We start from the raw sequence: 17,528 nt of genomic DNA, 5'->3' as shown, positions 1-17,528 counted from the left end.
CCTACCTCAAGTCTGCCTCAAGTAAGATGGGTTTTCGTGAAAAATAAATGTAAGGGACAATCAAAACAAAATAAATAAGATAGTTAGATAAGATAGTTAAACATGATAGCCAAGAACTGACACCTTTGAACAAAGTTGGTAGGAAGGAAATTAGTACAGTATGTATGGTAGAAAATTAGTAAAAGGAAGAATGGAGAAGGAAGACAAAGAGTGAATGCGGAAGATATTGTATTGGATGGTGAAAGAAAATAATAAGAATAGGTAAGAAGACTAGAAAATATTAGAAATAAGCACAGTTTTGAACTCTGTTTTTATTTTCTGGAACTACATTTAAGTGTATTTAAATTGCAGAATGTTTGATGATTAATTGTGTGGTAAATTAATGTGTATGTGCATGTAAATCTTTGTGTGTGATTTGTATTATTTTGTTTTGTTTTGAATTTTAAAACAATATTTGTTTAAAAAAAACTATTTGAAGACACACAAAAACAACAACAACAACAACAACAACAACAAAGATGCACCCCCAGAGAGATCTGGAGCCTCCTCGCCCCAGCCCTGACAGTGCACCATCCTTTGCGTGGTATTTTCTTGTGCTTTGGGTTCATGGCCCAGTCATTAAAAAGGCTGCCAGCAACAGTCAAAAACTGTTTTAAACCCAGATCTCTCACTCTGTTTTTGGTTGGGCATCAAAGCTGAGTAGAAAAGAACAAAACATATTAGTCAAATTGGCTATTCTCGAACAGCACAGGAAGCTAGTCTTAACAGCACTGCATATAAGAAACACTCTAGTTCTTCCATTTGCATAGCCAGCTCTATGCCAGTTTCATCAGCAGCACTTGCATTTTCAACACTCAGCCATCCCTCCTTCAGTACAAACTTGTTCACATTACTAATTGCCACTGGCCCAGTTTTACAGTGTGTGGGTGCAGGCTCATATGTTTAGTGTGTGAAACATGTGTATTCTGTGCACAATGATCTTGCACCACAATGAAACCCCACTGGGTGTTCTTGGGCATGTCACATTCTCTCAAATCAGGGTGACTAGAGGTCATAACCGCAAAGGAGGACCAGGCAGTGCAAAATGTACAATAGTCAAGAAAAATGTTGGACATTTACCACATAAAATATATAAATCATATAAAATAAGCATATAAATACAATAATATAAGTGTAAATTCCTAGTCATGCTCAGAATGGAGGATGTTTGGACAATTAAAAATATGAGTGTTTAGCTTTTATTTTGCTTTTATGTTTTTAGCTTTCAACCTTGCCCTCCTGTATAGTTTGGACATCTGGCCACACTGTATACATGTAAATTCCTCCTCTTTAGTCATGCTCAAAAAATGGAGGCCGTTTTGGAATTCCTCCTGGACAGAAAGCTGAAGTGTAGGACATGTCCTGGAACAGGAGGACGCTAGGTCATTGTGCCTATATATTAGTGCTTTACCTTTTACAGGTATTTTGCTTTTTTGTTTTTACGCTTTTAGCCTTGTCCTCTTTTGTGGTTAGGACATCTGGTCACACTGTATAAATGTAAATTCCTGCTCAGAAAAATGGAGGACATTTTGGAGAAGAAATGAGTAGAGAAGGAAAGAGGAGAAGAATGATAGGAAGGAAGGATAGAGAAAGAGGAATGAAAGAAGGGAGAAATGGAGAAATGGGAGAATAGAGAGGTATGGAGAGCGTAGGAGATGGATAAAAGAAGTGAAGGGCAATGGAAAGGTTAAAAGTGAGAGAAAGGAAAGAACTGGAAGGATAAGGTAACAATGTGATAGGATAGCACAATATATGTTTATTCAAGAGTATGTGCATGTAAATTTGTTAAGTTCTGATATGAATGTATGAAGTGTCATGATGGCATGATTTTTTCTGTATATTTTATGCTTTTTTAAAATAATAAAAATTAATTTTTTAAAAAAGGAATTCCTCCTGGGCAGAAGGCAGAAATGTTGGGCACATCCTGGAAAATGAAGAGATCTGGTCACTCTCTCTCAGCCTCAGAGGATGGCCATGGCAAACCTCCTCTGAGGAAACCTGCCAAGAAAACCCTTGGGAAGGCAGACAACAGCCACCTACCCAGCCAGCCCACCAAGCTTTTGGGATCTAGCTGTGTCCAAACTAGGGCTTGGCTGCTGCACTTCCCAGGCAGAGGCTGGCAGGAAGGAAGGAAGGAAGGGGGCGCCCCTGGGCAGTCCCTGATCTGCATAAAGCTGCCTGTCTCTCAGAGGCGTTCCCAGACACTTCCCCTTCTTTTCTAGGCAGCTGACAAGGGACTGGAGTCATATGATTTCCAGCCAGGGAAGCACCACAGCAGCTGAGCTTTTGCAAAAATGTTGCAGAGCAAGCACCCGCTTCTGCTCCTCTCCCTGCTGGCTCTGAGCTCAGGTAAGGCTTAACGGGAACAAGCCCTGTCTCTCTGTGTTTCTTTCTTAAAAACAGGGGAGGGGATTCCAGTTCAGCTGCAGTTCAGAAGTAGTCTCCAGGGTGATCAGGAGTCCTATATGTCAACCTTCTGTCCAGGAAGAATTCCCAAATGTCCTCCATGTTGAGCAGAACCAAGAAGCAGGGAATTTACCTTTCTGTGGGTGTAGCTTTTTATTTGGTCGTGTCCCCCCAATTTTTTGAATGTCCTCCATGTTGTACAGGACTAAGAATCAGGGATTTACATTGCTACGATATTTACACTGAAATAACATAATGTATACCTTTGCTTTTACATAATGTATATATTTACATGACATGTTAGACTGTTTATTTGGGCATGCCCTCTGTTTTTCCTGGAATGTCCTCCACATTGAGCATGACTAAGAAGCATGGGTTTATATTTCTGTGAGTGTGTTTAGCTTTTATTTGGTCGTGTCCCCCATTTATCTTGAATGCCCTCCATTTTGAGCATGATTGGGAAGCAGGCATCTACATTTTCTATGAGTGTTTTTAACTTTTATTTGGTCACGTCCTACATTTTGCTTGAAGGTTCTACGTTTTGCAGCACCGTGTCCTCCTTTGTGGCTAGGTCACCCTGTAGGTGTCTCTGTTTTCATCACCGCGTGTAGGGTTCAAGTGCCAATAACTTTTAGGAACTAGAATTTTATTGATTTAAAGAAAAATTATTAAGCATGTAAAAAAATATCAAAACCCACACACATATATATTAGCATCTCAGTACTGAGAGCCAGCGTGGCATAGTGGTTTGAGGGCAGAACTACACCTCTGGAGACCAGAGTTCGATTCCCAGCTTGGCCATGAAACCTACTGGGTGACTCTCCCAGCCTCGGGAAAGGCAATGGCAAACCTCCTCTGAACAAACCTTGCCAAGAAAACATCAGGACAGGTTTGCCTTAGGGTTGCCATAAAGTGGAAACCACTTAAAGGCACACAACAACTACTGGCATACATTCTCTTCAAATCACCACATCTTCTAATACCAACCCACCTGACAGACTTCTTCTTTCCTTAGTCCTTTTATATTTCTTCCCCAACTCCTTCTTTTTTATCTCTTTTGTCACACATATTTATCTTCCCTTTTACGTATACAAAAAAATCTTCATCCTACTTACTCTAATTTTCACTATCACTTACTCCTGTTAATACAATGACGGGAAGGACAGGGTAAGCAAAGAATGGGGCAAGGACAGGGGTGATTTCTCCTTATTCTGTGTGATAATCTCCTTAGACTACCCTTAGGTTAGTGTTCAGTTTTATTTCTTTGCACTTTGAGATTTTGTCTAGTTGTTTCATAGCTGTCCTTCCCAGTCCCAATCTTCTCCTGATTACTTTATTGCAGCCTCCATTCTGGTCATTGTTGGATCCATGGTATGAGAAATGAAACTTTCCCTGCTGCCTTTGAGAAATTGCAGACTACCTTGACCTGTGTAGACAAATTTCTGAACTCAGATTCAGCTCAATTTGAATTAACTATTCATTTGTTAAACTCCCTGCATGAATGGGATTGGTCCCTCTTTCGTGGACTCATTTCTCCCTGCATTTCAGCTGTGGAATCAATAGATGTGAAGGATGGGTGCGGGGCAGGTCCTGGCTTGTCACATCATCTGACCAACTTGCATGGGGAAAATAAGAGTTGCATTGGCTAAGACTTCCTTGTGTACATGCTGCTATCAAAAACAGTGAAGTGGTGTCCTTTGTACCAGCTTTGTTTCCCCTCTGTATCCTAGCACAATACCTTCTCCTGGTGTACTAAGCCAGAAGGGCTGCCCTTTGGATGCCTGCTTTGATTGAGTGAGAGCTGAGAATCCTTAGGAAATGCAGACCGCAATATTCAATCCTTTCATAGGCTGCTTAAGCATGCAAATTGATTTTAAAATATCTTCAGTTAATTTGGTAGAATTTTTATTGGTTTCAGTTCACATGCTTCTTTAAAATGGTCAAGTCAAGTTTATTGTAATGAAGCCATTGTTGCCAGTGTTTGCGTCTGTGCCTTCAAGTCGCCTGCCAACTTACAGTGACTCCATGAATTTTTCATAGCTTCCTTAGGCAAAGTGGTTTTGCTAGTTCCTTCCTCTAAAATGTAATATAGAGCGACTGGTATTCTTTGGTTGTCTCCCATCCAAGTACTAACCAGTGCTGACTCTGCTTTGCTTTCAAGAGCTGTTGCGATCAGGTGCCTGTAGAGTATTTAGGCCTATTTTACATTCAGACTAACTTCAGGAGGAGAATACTGTTATGTTAATTCAAATTAATCCTTTTAATGTTTTCCCACAACTACAAGCCATCTTGTTGTTGCTGCTATGTGTTGTCAGCGTAGCACATAAAATTTAGCTGTTTTAAAATATCTGTTAACATCATTCAAACAATCAGTTTTCCAGATCAACAGCAATGGTTCTCTTTAACAGATCCAACTCAGGAAAAAAAACCACCTTTATGCTAACTAAGATCATGATAGGTTACACTTTCAAAGATAAAATGGGACAAAATCTTCAGGAGTAAAAAAATAAAAACTCTATTCCACTTACAGGACAGCTGGGCAAAATTTGGCCCTCAGATTTTTCTTTTTAAAAAATTGGACTGCAAGTCTCATAATTTTCAGCATTACCATGCTGGCTAGGACTGATGAGAGTTTAAGACAAAAATATGTGGAGGGCCATAGCTGCACACTCCTGCCTTGGAGCAGTCATCCTTCTCTAAACAGGCATGTAATCTGATGTAGAAATTCAACAGGGAGTAATTATTTGCACTAAAAATTGTTAGCTGTGTACTGTACCTTTTGAATTTTTGCCCAAGGAAGTTGTTACAGGCCAAGGAGAGGTGGCATTGTTTTCTGGGAGTGGTTCACTCACAACCATGGCTTTCCACCTACACATGGGTGGAGAAACTACTGTCTCACAGAGTAATTGCATTGGCTTGAGCAGGAGTACTGTGGCGTAACATTGTGGAGGAGAGTGCCCTTCAGAAGGTTGGTGGAAGAGGTTATGAAAGCTGATGGGGAGCGGATTAGAAACCTACATAACAGTGCAAAGCTCTTGCAAAGGAATTGGTTTCTGTGCCCATGTTTGCCAAACTGTGTTGCTGGAATGAAACCTGGTCTGCTTAAGACTCTCTTTCTGGACAGGAGCTATCACAACTACTTTCCACTTACATCGTTTCTCCAGACTTTGGAAAAATTATTTTTGACTTCAACTCCCAGAACTCCAACATGGTGTAGTGGTTTGAGCATTGGACTACAACTCTGGAGATCAGGGTTCGATTTCCCGCTCGATCATGAAACTCACTGGATGACCTCGGTCAAGTCACATGCTCTTAGCCTTAGAGGAGAGCAATGGCAAACCCCCTCTGAACAAATTTTGCCAAGAAGACCCCCTATATGGCCTTAAGGTTGCTATAAGTCAGAAATGACTTGAAGGCACACAACAACAATAAATTCAGAATTTCCCCAGGTGGCAAACCCACTGCCTGATTCTGGGAGCTGTAGGCAAAAAACCATTCTTTTGAGTTCACCTATCTCTTGTTATCTCTCTCAGATGGGAAGGAAACTAGAACTGTAGAGTGTGCATCACTTAAAAGCATGTCAGTATTAACTACAATAAAAGCCACCTGCTGGAGCAAGTAAAGCAAACTTTACTAAAAGTAGGACCTTTGGCTTTCCAGATGTTTCGATTTCCTCACCCGAAGTACTAGCCAGCATGGCAATAGAAAGGGATTGTGGGAGTTTTAGTCCCAAAGTTATGGAGAACCAAACATCCTTCGCCCATACCTTAAGAGACATATTTCTGGGATGGTGCTGCCCTGCTAGTAGCCTTAGTCATGGAATGCCAATAAGAATAACAGTCATTTTGCCATGATTCATGCTGGACCTGCAAACAGTAATGGAAAAGAATACCCTGGGATGTGAAGGAGGGACACTTTGTTTGGCTGTGCAGACAAGGGAATTCTGGCTTGCCTTGTAGAGTAAGCAAAGTCACATCCACTGAATTTTCCTTCTCCTTTATAGCTTTGAAGATCCTGGTAATCTATAGCACTTTGTTTGCTTATTTTGTTTATGTATATTTACTCAGGAGGAAGACCCCAAAATGGGATTTAAAGCAGCATAGTTTAAAAGCACAGTACAATAAAAACTTACAAATGTGACAACTAAAATAGAATTAAATTATTACAATATTAAAACAGATAATTTTTTAAAATAGAATATGAACAATTTAAAAGGTAAAAGCACTTAAAAACCATTCACTTCAAAATAGTACAACACCCTAGGACATTTGTTAAAATCTTTGTTTTAAAAGCCTGTCGAACAAAAAGATTTAGCCTGCTGGCAGAAGGACAAGGAAGGGGCCATCCCTGGGAAGGGAGTTCCAGAGTCCAGGGGCAACCATCAAGGGCCTTCTCTCGTGTCCCCATCAACCATGCTTGCGATGGTGGTGGGAATGAGAGAAGGGCCTCTCTGAGATCTCAGGGCCCAGACCTGAGACATATAGTACTTTATGGTCATAACCAGCACATTAAATTGTGCCTGGAAGCAACTGGCAACCAGTGGAGCTGTTTCAACAGGGGCACTGTGTGGTCTCTGTAATGTGCCCCGGTTAACAGCGGCTGCAGGCTCTTTGGACCAGCTGAAGTTTCTGAACACTCTTCAAAGGCAGCCCCAAGTAGAACCTGTTACAGTACTCAATGGGATGTAACTAAGCCATGAACCACAAATGCATGAACTATGTTCAATCCCATATCCGGACTCATAGTTAAATCTTGAGATTGGCTACCTCCACACAGGGAATGTGCCCTTCTTTTTGGACCCTTCTCTTTGAACTGCAGGATATTGTAGGTGGTGCTGGTGGATATTGGGGCATGCAGCAGGAGGAGCTGCTGTCTCCTCTGTATTCAAAAATAAAGCCCTGGGATCATCCATTGATAGGGAGAGAACCAAGAGAGATTTCTTTTCCTGATGGTGCTATTTTTTCTGAGGAGGGAGAGCTGGTTCAGACAATGTTATCTCTACCTGCCATCATAGGAGTAAACTCCCCCTTTTTGTGCATGTTTAGACCAAGCCATAGTCTCCTTTTCCTGGCACCTTGTATGCTCTCAGAAGGCAAGAATGAAGTTCCTGCATAGCTACATTCTGTTGAAATGAATGAGTGCAACAAAAAAGTACAAGTCTCATAGCATTGAACCAAGGCAGTTAAGTGGTGTCAAAGTGGATTATTTCTGAGTGTAGATGTAACCTAAGAGAATGTAACTAAATAATGCTTGGTGTCTTACCTTCCTTCCCACCCCATGTGATTATTTTGGAAAAATAAATATATTTCCAGAGGTCACTAGTTATACACCTTCATAGGTCTCAAGGCTCAAATTCTTTCAAACACCATTGTTGGGAAAATGGCAGCAAAAACCTTTTCTACATTTCAACCTTGAATGTGTCCAAGACAAACCTGTAGGCTTCTGAAGGTGCACTATATTGAACCTTTGGAACAGAGAAAAAATGTGTAGCTTGACTAAGGTGTAAATCATTGCTTTTAATCTTATGAGTAACATCTCATAATTTCTGATGTCTCTTTCTCATTGGGTAAGACAGAGCTTTTGTGCATTTTTGATAATTTTTCACAAGTCGGGCCTCTTTGTTGAATTTTTTTTTTACATAGTCTTGCAAGGAAAAAACCGCTAATAGTGAAAAATTGTGCAGTTGTTGGCCTTCTTCTCCACAGGGTGGCTTGGTGTGTTAAGATCCTTTCTCACTTGAGGATATAAATAATAATAATAAATAAATATAAGCAAACATTCTTTACTCTCTACTTTTGACAATAATTTATTCCAGCCTTTTCAGGGCTGGCCCATCTTTCCAATAATGAACCATCAGGTAAATCCTTAGTCTGGAGCACCTGTCACTGGCAAACATTTTTCAGGAGATTTGTCTAAATGGTGCAGGAAAAAAAAGAAAAGAAATGACTCTTGTGTGTTAGTAAAGTTAAATAAAACATGCCTTCTTTTTGACCTTGGAAAGCAAAATTCCTTTTCATAGTCCTTTTTCCCACAAACAATTTTTAAGTTGTACTTGTGTCCTTATTTAGAATGGCAAATGAATGCTGGCCTTTGTGATGTATAGATATGTGGTACTTTTCCTTCTAGGTTATTTGATAAGGACCCCAAAGAACCAAAACAGGCTGGGGTATGTTCCTGTCAGAAGCAATGCAAGTATGTTCTGGTGGCTGTATTGCAGACAACCTACACAAATTTCACAAAGCTTCCTCTTATCATGTGGCTTCAGGTACGTTTGTACAGGGTGTGTTTGTAATACAGAGGTACCCCGGGTTACGAATTAATTCGTTCCGCCGCCGCTTTCGTAACCCGAAAGCTTTCGCAAGCCGAAACCCATAGGCGCTAATAGCGAAAGCCGCGATTTGGTGCGGAAAAAGCGCCGAAAAGCACCAAAAATTTCTTTCGTAACCCGAAATAACCTTCGTAACCCGGAACAGTTTTTTTAATTGATTTTTTTCGTAACCCGGAAATTTCGTAAGGCAGCGCATTCGTATCCTGGGGTACCACTGTATTTGGAAGAGTTTTGCTAGCTTAATTTTTTGTAGCAGTTTACTGTGGTCAACAGGAGTGCTTTAGCTATGAGAAGTGAAATGTCAAATCTCTATAGCAGGGGTAGGCAACCTTTTTGAGCTGGGGGCCAGGTTGCTGTCCCTCAGACAACTGGGGGACCAAAGCCGGGGGGTGGAGCTTCCACCTTCTGAGAGCGGGGGCGTGTGCGGGGGTGGAGCTTCCACCCCCTGGGGGGCCAGGCTCTCCTCTTTGCCGCCCCTGACGGGGCCCAGGCCCTGTCAGAGGCCGGGAAAGAGCCGGCGGGGGGCCGCCGTGCTGCAGGCCTCACCCTCTTTGCTGGCCCCTGATGGGGCCCCAGGCCCTGTCAAGGCTGGCAAAAAAGCCGGGCGGGGGGCCGCCAGCGCTGGAGGCCCCCCCTTTGCCGGCCCTGCACGCAGAGGCCCGCTGCCACTGCCGGAGCCCTCTGGAGGGCGAACGAGGAAACGGCCTCCGGAGCCCTCCTGGAGGCCCCAGCGAAGGGAACGGGCCTCTGGGAGGCCCGCTGCCGCCTCCGGAGCCCTCCTGGAGGGCTCCTAGCGAAGGCACAACGGGCCTCTGGGGAGGCCGCTGCCGCTGCGAGGAACCCTCCTGGAGGACCCCAGGAAGGCAACGGGCCTCTAGGAGGCCCGCTGCCACCCCCGAAACCACTCCTGGAGGACCCCAGCTAAGGCAACGGGCTCCCAGAGCCCGCTGCCCCGTCGGAGCCCTCCTGGAGGACCCCCAGTGAAGGCAACGGGCCTCTGGGAGGCCCACTGCCGCCGCCGGAGCCCTCCTGGAGGGCCTCAGCAACGGCAACAGCCTCCCAGAGGCCTGCTGCCGCTGTCGGAGCCCTGTTTGAGGGCTCTGGCGGCTGCTGCGTGGGCCTCAGCGAAATCTTGCGCGACTTTTCTTGTGGTGCGCGAGACTTCACCTCTAGGTGCCGCCTATTTTTTCAAAATGGCAGCGAAATCTTGCGTGACCTCGGGGAAGTCGTGCGAGACTTTGCCGCCATTTTGGGAAAAAATGGCGGCGCCTGGGAGCTGGGAAAAGCCGCAATCAACGGCTGGTGGCGGCAGCAGGGGCAGCAGGGGCCGGCCAAAAGGCCTCCGGGGCCACATCCGGCCCGTGGGCCGGAGGTTGCCGACCCCTGCTCTATGCATATCCTGTCACCCAACCCCTGCCGTGGGAGTATAGTTCTCTCATTATCAAATGGGTTGAAATCTGCCTTGTTTCCAAACAAAACTCAAAAGACTCAGAGGACAGCATCTCCCAAGTGTAATACACTCTGCATTTTCCCACAGGCGTTGGGGGGGGGGGGAATACAGTTAAAAAAATGTACCCCCAAACTTGTGGGTTTTTTTTTTAGCTTAAACAATTTTCTTGCACTAATTGGTTTATTGCCAACTTATACCCACATTTATTACATTTGGCGCTACATCCTTTTCTGCTCTCACTTTTTTCTTATCAAAGATATTGTTGGACTGCAGCTTCTAGAAACCCTCGCCAGTATAGCCAATGGGGAAATTGTGGTGGCTGCAATCTAATAACATCGGGGGTTCATGTTCTTCACAACTGCTTTCAAGAAGAGAATTTTACACAGGTGCATTAGCCTTGAAACATATCCTGGGCTTGATCTTGCACTCAGGTGTTCCCTCTTTGCCATTTCTGGATCCAGATGAGACTTTAGGCCTGTAAACGTTGTGAGAAACATTTGTCCCTCCAGATATTGTTGAACTGCAACTCTTACCAGCAGGGCCAAAGGGGAGGGATGATGGGAGATGAAGTCTAAAGCATCAGGAAAACAAAAGATTCTTAACCTCTAGACTGGGAATGCTCTGGAGGTGGATACATTCATATGGAGCTGATCTTGCTTTTCCTGTTGTGGATGTGTTTGTTTCTTGAGGCACTTGTATTTTGATCAAGCAGGAATTCAGCCAGTGAAATTTTTTTCATCTTGCATGTTCAGGTCATGAAATCCTATGCCTGCTGAATTTCTTTTTGTTGGGCTGCTGCTAAAGGCTTGAAGCTCTCTTTGTGGAGGAGAGGGTATCATGGAGGACTGATAATCTCAACAGGTGCAGTAATTCTGCTGTTGTGAAAAACAGCATACTGTGTTATCAAGGTTTCTGAGGAGAGCACATTCGGGCTAAGCTATTATTCAACTGTTAACTCTGAGAGATACCTCTCACTCCCACTTTCAAAAAGAAAATGTCTACAAAGGGCTTTTGTGGAGAGAAGAAAATAATTTCTGATGTGTATTTTTTCCCTCCTCTTCTTTTCCCACTGTGTGTGGTTTTGTGGGAGGTCCTGGAGCCTCAGGCTGTGGATTGGGAACTTTGAAGAGTTGGCCCTTTAGATGCTGATTTAAAACAAGAAGGACAACTTGTGGTATGTATGTGTCATGACTTATCACTAGAAAATCTAGCTTTTGCTTGTTGTGAGCAGTTAGCCACCTCATTCACATACTAATATACTTAGGCCTCATTTACACTCAGGTTTTTGCGCTATATCAGTTCAGATTGCACAGTCAATTCAACACCGAATAGATGTTCACACTATGTTTGCCACAATTGAGACTGCCATGTTCGCATTAAAGTTCACATTTTAATTGTAACCAATTGAAAATGGTGATCAGAGCCAGCACCCAGGAAGAGGGGCCGGGGACAGAGGGGTGGAACATACCTATCCCAGTCTTGGCAAATACCATTCTGTTTCCCTCTCAACACTTTCATTCCATGGAGCTCCTTGTGATTTCAGATTTCCCACACTGTCAATAGTTCCTTTTCCCTGCTGGCCCGAGGTCAGGGAAGGGGGGGGGGGGGTTCCTTGGAGGAGCATGGTGCAGCATGTTTTCAAAAAACTTGACGCTTCTGTGCATTGTCGCTTTTGTGTCGGTTTGCAGGGGGGTCATGGGTACTGTGGGGGGGATTCTTTGATGGCTGCATGGTTCACAGAAGCTGTCAATGTTAAAAAACAAAACATGCCACACCATGTCCCTCCAAGGAACCACCCCCACATAACTGCCCCCAACCTCTGGCCAACAGGGGAAAGAGAACTGATTCACTGGCATAAGCGGAAAACAGCTGCACGGTGATTTAAAGGGACCACTTGACAGCACAGGAAATTTGAAATCACAAAGAGCCCCATCGAACTGCAAGGGCTGAGAGGAGAAACAGAATGTGAATGAGGCACCTATAACCTGGTTTCCAAACCGTGTTAAATCGTAGTGTGAATGAGGCCTTAAACTGGGAGTTGGGGTAAGGATAGGAAGTGTTCTGTGCTATTTAAGCTGAAGAGTTCTTCCAGATCTTAATTTCTAGATGTTGCTTTTGTTTGTGTCATATTGCATTTTTAAAAACTTGCAATCCTTTCCCTTGAGTATCTACATATGGCCTATTTTAAACTGACACTGATTGTATGACTTTCACAAGAGCTTGTCACGCCTCTCCTCCCCCCCCCCCATGTAACAGGTGAAGCATTTTTCAACACTTAACACCGTAGGAGGGAAAATATTGTTTGCTCCTTTCTGTTTTATGATGGTGGAAAGGTCATGAGTACCATTTCAGATTTATTTGTTTTGTTTTTGTCTGTCTTGAAACCTTATGAAATCCCAAAGGCTTACTCTTGGATATATTGAAATCAGAGCTTGGGAAACCTTTCTGAAGTATAGCTCTCAGATTTGCCCAGCTACCACAGCCCTGGAATATGCTGGCTGGGGAATTCTGGGAGCTGTGACACCATAAAGTAATTTTTCCAAAGTATGACTGAAAGTCAGATGTGTCAAAAAGAAGTGCATATTGCAAACATTCACTTTCATTTCATTCTATTTACACTTCAGCTGTTCACCATAAAACAGTGCCTAAAAACTGAAATTAGTCCACTTACAAAATAGCAACACTGTTTTCTGTTTTTGCCTCATAAGTACTATGGAGAGTTTGAATCTGGCTGTTGAAATCCACTGAAACTAAAGTGAAAAGGTATATGTAGAAACCTGGAAGGGTTTTCTTCACTGAATGCATTGTTGTGTTTGTCTGTGTTTCTAAGGCCTGACTGAACAACATGACTGTTCATTCATATGTGTGTAGTTGGAATGACTAAAGATTTATTCTGCTTTCTTTTGGTGATGCAGCTGCAGGCAGCAAGTGTCCTGTTTGTTGATAACCCTGTTGGCACTGGATACAGTTATGTGAATGATACCCTGGCCTATGCCACAGATCTCTGCACTGTCACTTCAGATATGATGGTAGTTCTTAGAGAGTTCTTCAGGTCTAAAACAGAATTCCAGGTAAGTATGTTTACTGGCTTGCTTTCCCATGGGAGAATCCCTTTAAAATTTTAGTAGTTATTGTTTTCACAAGCACTGCAAAGAGCCCATTGGATCAGCACCACAGAAACAAATACCCACCGTGTGTCATTCTGAGACCCATTTATACATAATTATAGGTGCTGGCAGCTCTTATTTCTCTGTCATAGTAAGGTAAAATGGATGATGTGTCAATGTGTTGTGCATTTTGCCACTCACTACCCCAGCACCACTATTTCTACAGTGTAGGATAGTGTTTCAGCCTGGGAAACTCCACTTCTCATCTTGTATTTCAAGTTCCCAGTCTTTTCAAAGAAGGCTTGGAAACCTATGAGCCAGTCCATGCTGAAGTCTCCAAAGGCAACACAGGAGTGAGTAGGTTTTCACAGGAAGTGAGAGTTCAGGGGCATGCACAGCACTTGGTTTAATTTTTCTTTTTTCACAATAGTTGCCCACCCACCCCCAGATCTTCTCTTCCTTAACTGAAAGCCAGTGTGGTGTAGTGTCTGACTGAAACAAAAGAATTCACATACATATCTACTTGTTCAGCCATTTAGTTTATTGTGGATCAATGACTCATCTTATATGGTTGTGATGAGAATTAATTGGAAATACCAGATATTCTGAGCTGATGATAAGATAAAATAATTGTTCAACCCATGATGTTTTTTGAGTTTACTTTGTCACTTGCCAAAGATATCTAGGGTGGAGAAAAACAAAAACATAGAGAACGCTCTTATGTGTTCTTATGGTTGCGAAAGTAAGTCGTGGTTCTATATTTCTGTCTTGTTATTGAGAATAATTCCGATTTTGCTGTTGTGTTTATGGGCTCAGTCTGAGGATGTACAAACAGGAGGTTTTATTTCAGAAGTTACCCCAACATGTTTCAGTTGACAAATATTTAAGCCATCTTCTTTAGAGACTGTTTCAAAAGGGGAAAAAAGACAATACACATAGATTATTAAGTATAAACAAAATACGATGTTACTAATGTATGTATATCATCCCTTTTCCTATTTTTACTGCCCCTGAAGAAGGCTATGTAAACACTTCCTGGCTGAAATGTGTTAGGTTAAAGACGTGTTTCTAGAATAAAACCTTCTTTTTACACCCCAATCCTTAGTCTATCTTTCATATCTCGTTGTACTAGATGTTTCAGGCTTCGCTTGTTTGTTTTTTTGTTGTGCTGTGGGCACCAAGCAGGATGAAAAATGGGTCTTTTATTTGTCAAACGTGAATAAAGTATACAGTGGCCAAAGCCTAACTGTTACTGTTTGGCTTTCCTTGTAGCAAATCCCTTTCTACATCTTCTCAGAATCTTATGGAGGAAAAATGGCAGCTGCCATTGCTTTGGAACTTCATAAGGTAAAGAAAATACTTTCCTGCTAAAGAGAATGAATACTTTCTTAGTAGCATACCTGTTTTGATGTGTCTTCAGCAACATTTTGGGGGGTGGGAGGCAGATGTAACACATGTATTTACATTGGATTCTTTACTTGTAGTTGAGTCGGTGTGATACAGAGATTAGAATATTCCAATATTCTTCCCAGCTCAATATAAGGTGTTGGTGATCACCTATAAAGCCCTAAATGGCTTGGGCCCAGGATACCTAAAGGACTGCCTCTCCCCGTACATTCCGCCTCACACCCTCAGAATGTCTGGGCAGCAATTACTGAAGGTGCCTGGGGCTAGGTTATCCTCCACCACACGGAGGACATTCTCCACGGCTGCCCCAGCCCTTTGGAATACGCTGCCCACCGAGCTCCGCTCGACTACTACCCTGGCCCAAATTCAGGAAGAACTTAAAAACCTTCCTGTTCCAACAGGCATTCCCCGACTAAAAATCCTGTGGGCCTCCCTCCTCTTCCGTGGCCAAGGGGTTTTAATCCTGTTGGGTTTTGTTGATAGTTTTTTTTATTGTTTGTATGGCCTGCCTGTAGCTGTATTTTTTATATTGTTATGGCACCATTGTTTTTAACCTCGTTGTAAGCCGCCCTGATCTTGGGAAGGGCGGGATATAAATAAAATTTTTATTATTATTATTATTTATTAACTAGGACTGTGAAGACTGAGGTTCAAGTGTTGCATGGAGCTATGAAACTCAGTAGCTTTCTTTGTGCTGTTCACAATTGACACCACTGGATTTTGAAAAGGAAATTTAGAGTAGGAGAGCTATATGTTGAGCTCATTGGAGAAAAGGGGAAGGAGTAACAAATTTATATAATAAAAGAATGGACTCATGTCTGTGGGAGGCATAATATCTCAGTACATTGTGCTAAATGGCTCTGATTTTGACTACTATTGCTGCCCAAGTTTAAGTGGCAAGTTTCATATGGAAATTCCAAATGGGTGACTTCCTAGAAACAAAAAAAATGGGTGCTGTAAGCTCATGAGGAAATATTAGTTTACAGAAACAAAACAGGACAGGGCTCTCCAGTCCAAAACACACTGCAGAAATAATCCAGTTTGAGATCACTTTAACTGCCCTGATTGTTTTACTGTAAGCCGCCTCAGTCCTAGTTGGAGTAGGCGGGATATAAATAAATGATGATGATGATGATGATGATGACACTTCAAACAATAAAAAAATCTAGAATTCCATAACCTGTTTTAGACTACAACTCCTACCACTCATCACCCCACATAGCCACAGGAGTCACAAGTGATGGTTCCAAAACATCTGGTGGCCACCCAAGTTGGAGAAGGATGGCATAAACATACACAACAGCAAGTAGAATACTGGTTCAGCAAGTGATCCAGCCCATAAACATACCTTTCCCCTGTCTGACCTCCTTTGAAATTTTATTTTAAAGAGGCCCACCATATACATATGTATGTGTGATGCTTGAATGGCAAACACATGGAACTGTATTATATTAAGATACTTGTTTTTCTGGCCTGATGCTTAGTACAAAATATGCATCAGTCAATAAAGTAGATGTGTTCCTAGGCATTACTTCTTTAACAGAAAATTTGGTACCAGAAGCAGAAATAACAAGGAAATCAATGGGATAGGTTCTGTATCAAAAGAAAAGAACAGTTCAGCATGTTCCAGCAAACTCTCTGTCTAAAACTAGCACTATGCACGTGTGAAATGAAACAATGAGGTCAGATAAGCCTTTCATAATAAATAAACAAAAACATTTTGTACTTTCCAGAGATCATCTGAAAGCTTCTTCCAAAATGTGTCCAGGATTTTTCTTTTTCTTTCACCAGCTTCCATTTTTCTCATGATTTCCATTTTGGTTGCCAAACATATACAGTAGACCCTTGGTATCTGCTGGGGTTTGTTCCAGGACCCTTCCCCTGTGGATACCAAATCTGTGGATGCTCAAGTCCCTTCAAATACAATGGCATAGTCAGTTGGTGTCCCTTATACAAAATGGCAAATCAAGGTTTGCATACTGGAATTTTTAAAAAATATATTTTCAACCCATGGCTGCTTTAACATGCTGGACATGTAAGCTTATCTACTTGCCCTGTTATGCTGTTAATGCATGCTCAGTAAGGGATTCTGGAGACAGCTGCTGTTTATTTTGCTTGTTAAAAACAGGCAAACATAGCTAAAGTAGGATCAGCTAGAGTAAAATCCAATTCTTTCCCATCTCAAACATCTATTGTAATGTTTACTGTAGAAACACTGCTACCACCTGACACTAAAAGTATGTGTTTCTACATCTTTCCTTCACCATCTTCCCAATGCTGACAGTGCTAAAAAAAAAAGACCACATTCTAGCTCAACAGAAGACAAGAAAAGAAAGGGGGGTATGGGCAGGCATTTAAAAACTTTGTTAAAAGGAACTTCTTTTTCAGGAGCTTTGGCCCCGTACAGACAGGCCAAAATAAAGCTGTTTTGGGCCAGTTTGGAGGTATGCTGTTTAAATGATGCATGCGTCCTAAGAGTCCGGAAGCTGCACCAAAGCTGCATTCCAGTCCTTAGGACTGGATAGTGGCTTTGGCGTGGCTTCTGGACGCTTAGGGCACATGCATCAATTAAACAGCATACTTCCAAAGTGGCCCGAAACAGCTTTATTTTGGCCCGTCTGTATGGGGCCTTTGTTAAGCTAAATATGCCTGTATTATTTTCTTTGACTGACAAAAGCTCTTGAGGTCTCAGCCAAGAGTTTTACCTGATTTCCCCGAGACTGAATCTGGTCATGCTTTGCATGCAGAGTATGTGCTGAGACACTGAAATGTGCTTTGAGACTTCATCCTA

At 42.5% G+C, this 17,528-nt stretch overlaps 1 protein-coding gene across 1 annotated transcript in view; it reads left to right on the top strand.

The window, feature by feature from the left end:
* Positions 1–2,261: 2,261 nt before the first annotated feature.
* The window catches only part of SCPEP1 (serine carboxypeptidase 1), a 31,491-nt gene continuing 16,224 nt past the window's right edge, over positions 2,262–17,528 (top strand). Inside the window, exons 1-5 of the mRNA XM_042447574.1 lie at positions 2,262–2,388; positions 8,572–8,637; positions 9,974–10,134; positions 13,139–13,294; positions 14,603–14,677. Coding sequence (XP_042303508.1) covers positions 2,334–2,388; positions 8,572–8,637; positions 9,974–10,134; positions 13,139–13,294; positions 14,603–14,677 — 513 coding nt within the window. The 5' untranslated portion in view covers positions 2,262–2,333. The remainder of the gene's footprint in view (positions 2,389–8,571; positions 8,638–9,973; positions 10,135–13,138; positions 13,295–14,602; positions 14,678–17,528) is intronic.

Source organism: Sceloporus undulatus, chromosome 2, assembly GCF_019175285.1.
Source record: "Sceloporus undulatus isolate JIND9_A2432 ecotype Alabama chromosome 2, SceUnd_v1.1, whole genome shotgun sequence".
Taxonomy (NCBI): Eukaryota; Metazoa; Chordata; class Lepidosauria; order Squamata; family Phrynosomatidae; genus Sceloporus; species Sceloporus undulatus.
Note: the sequence above shows the minus strand (reverse complement) of the source record. Positions and strands in the feature narration are given on the sequence as shown.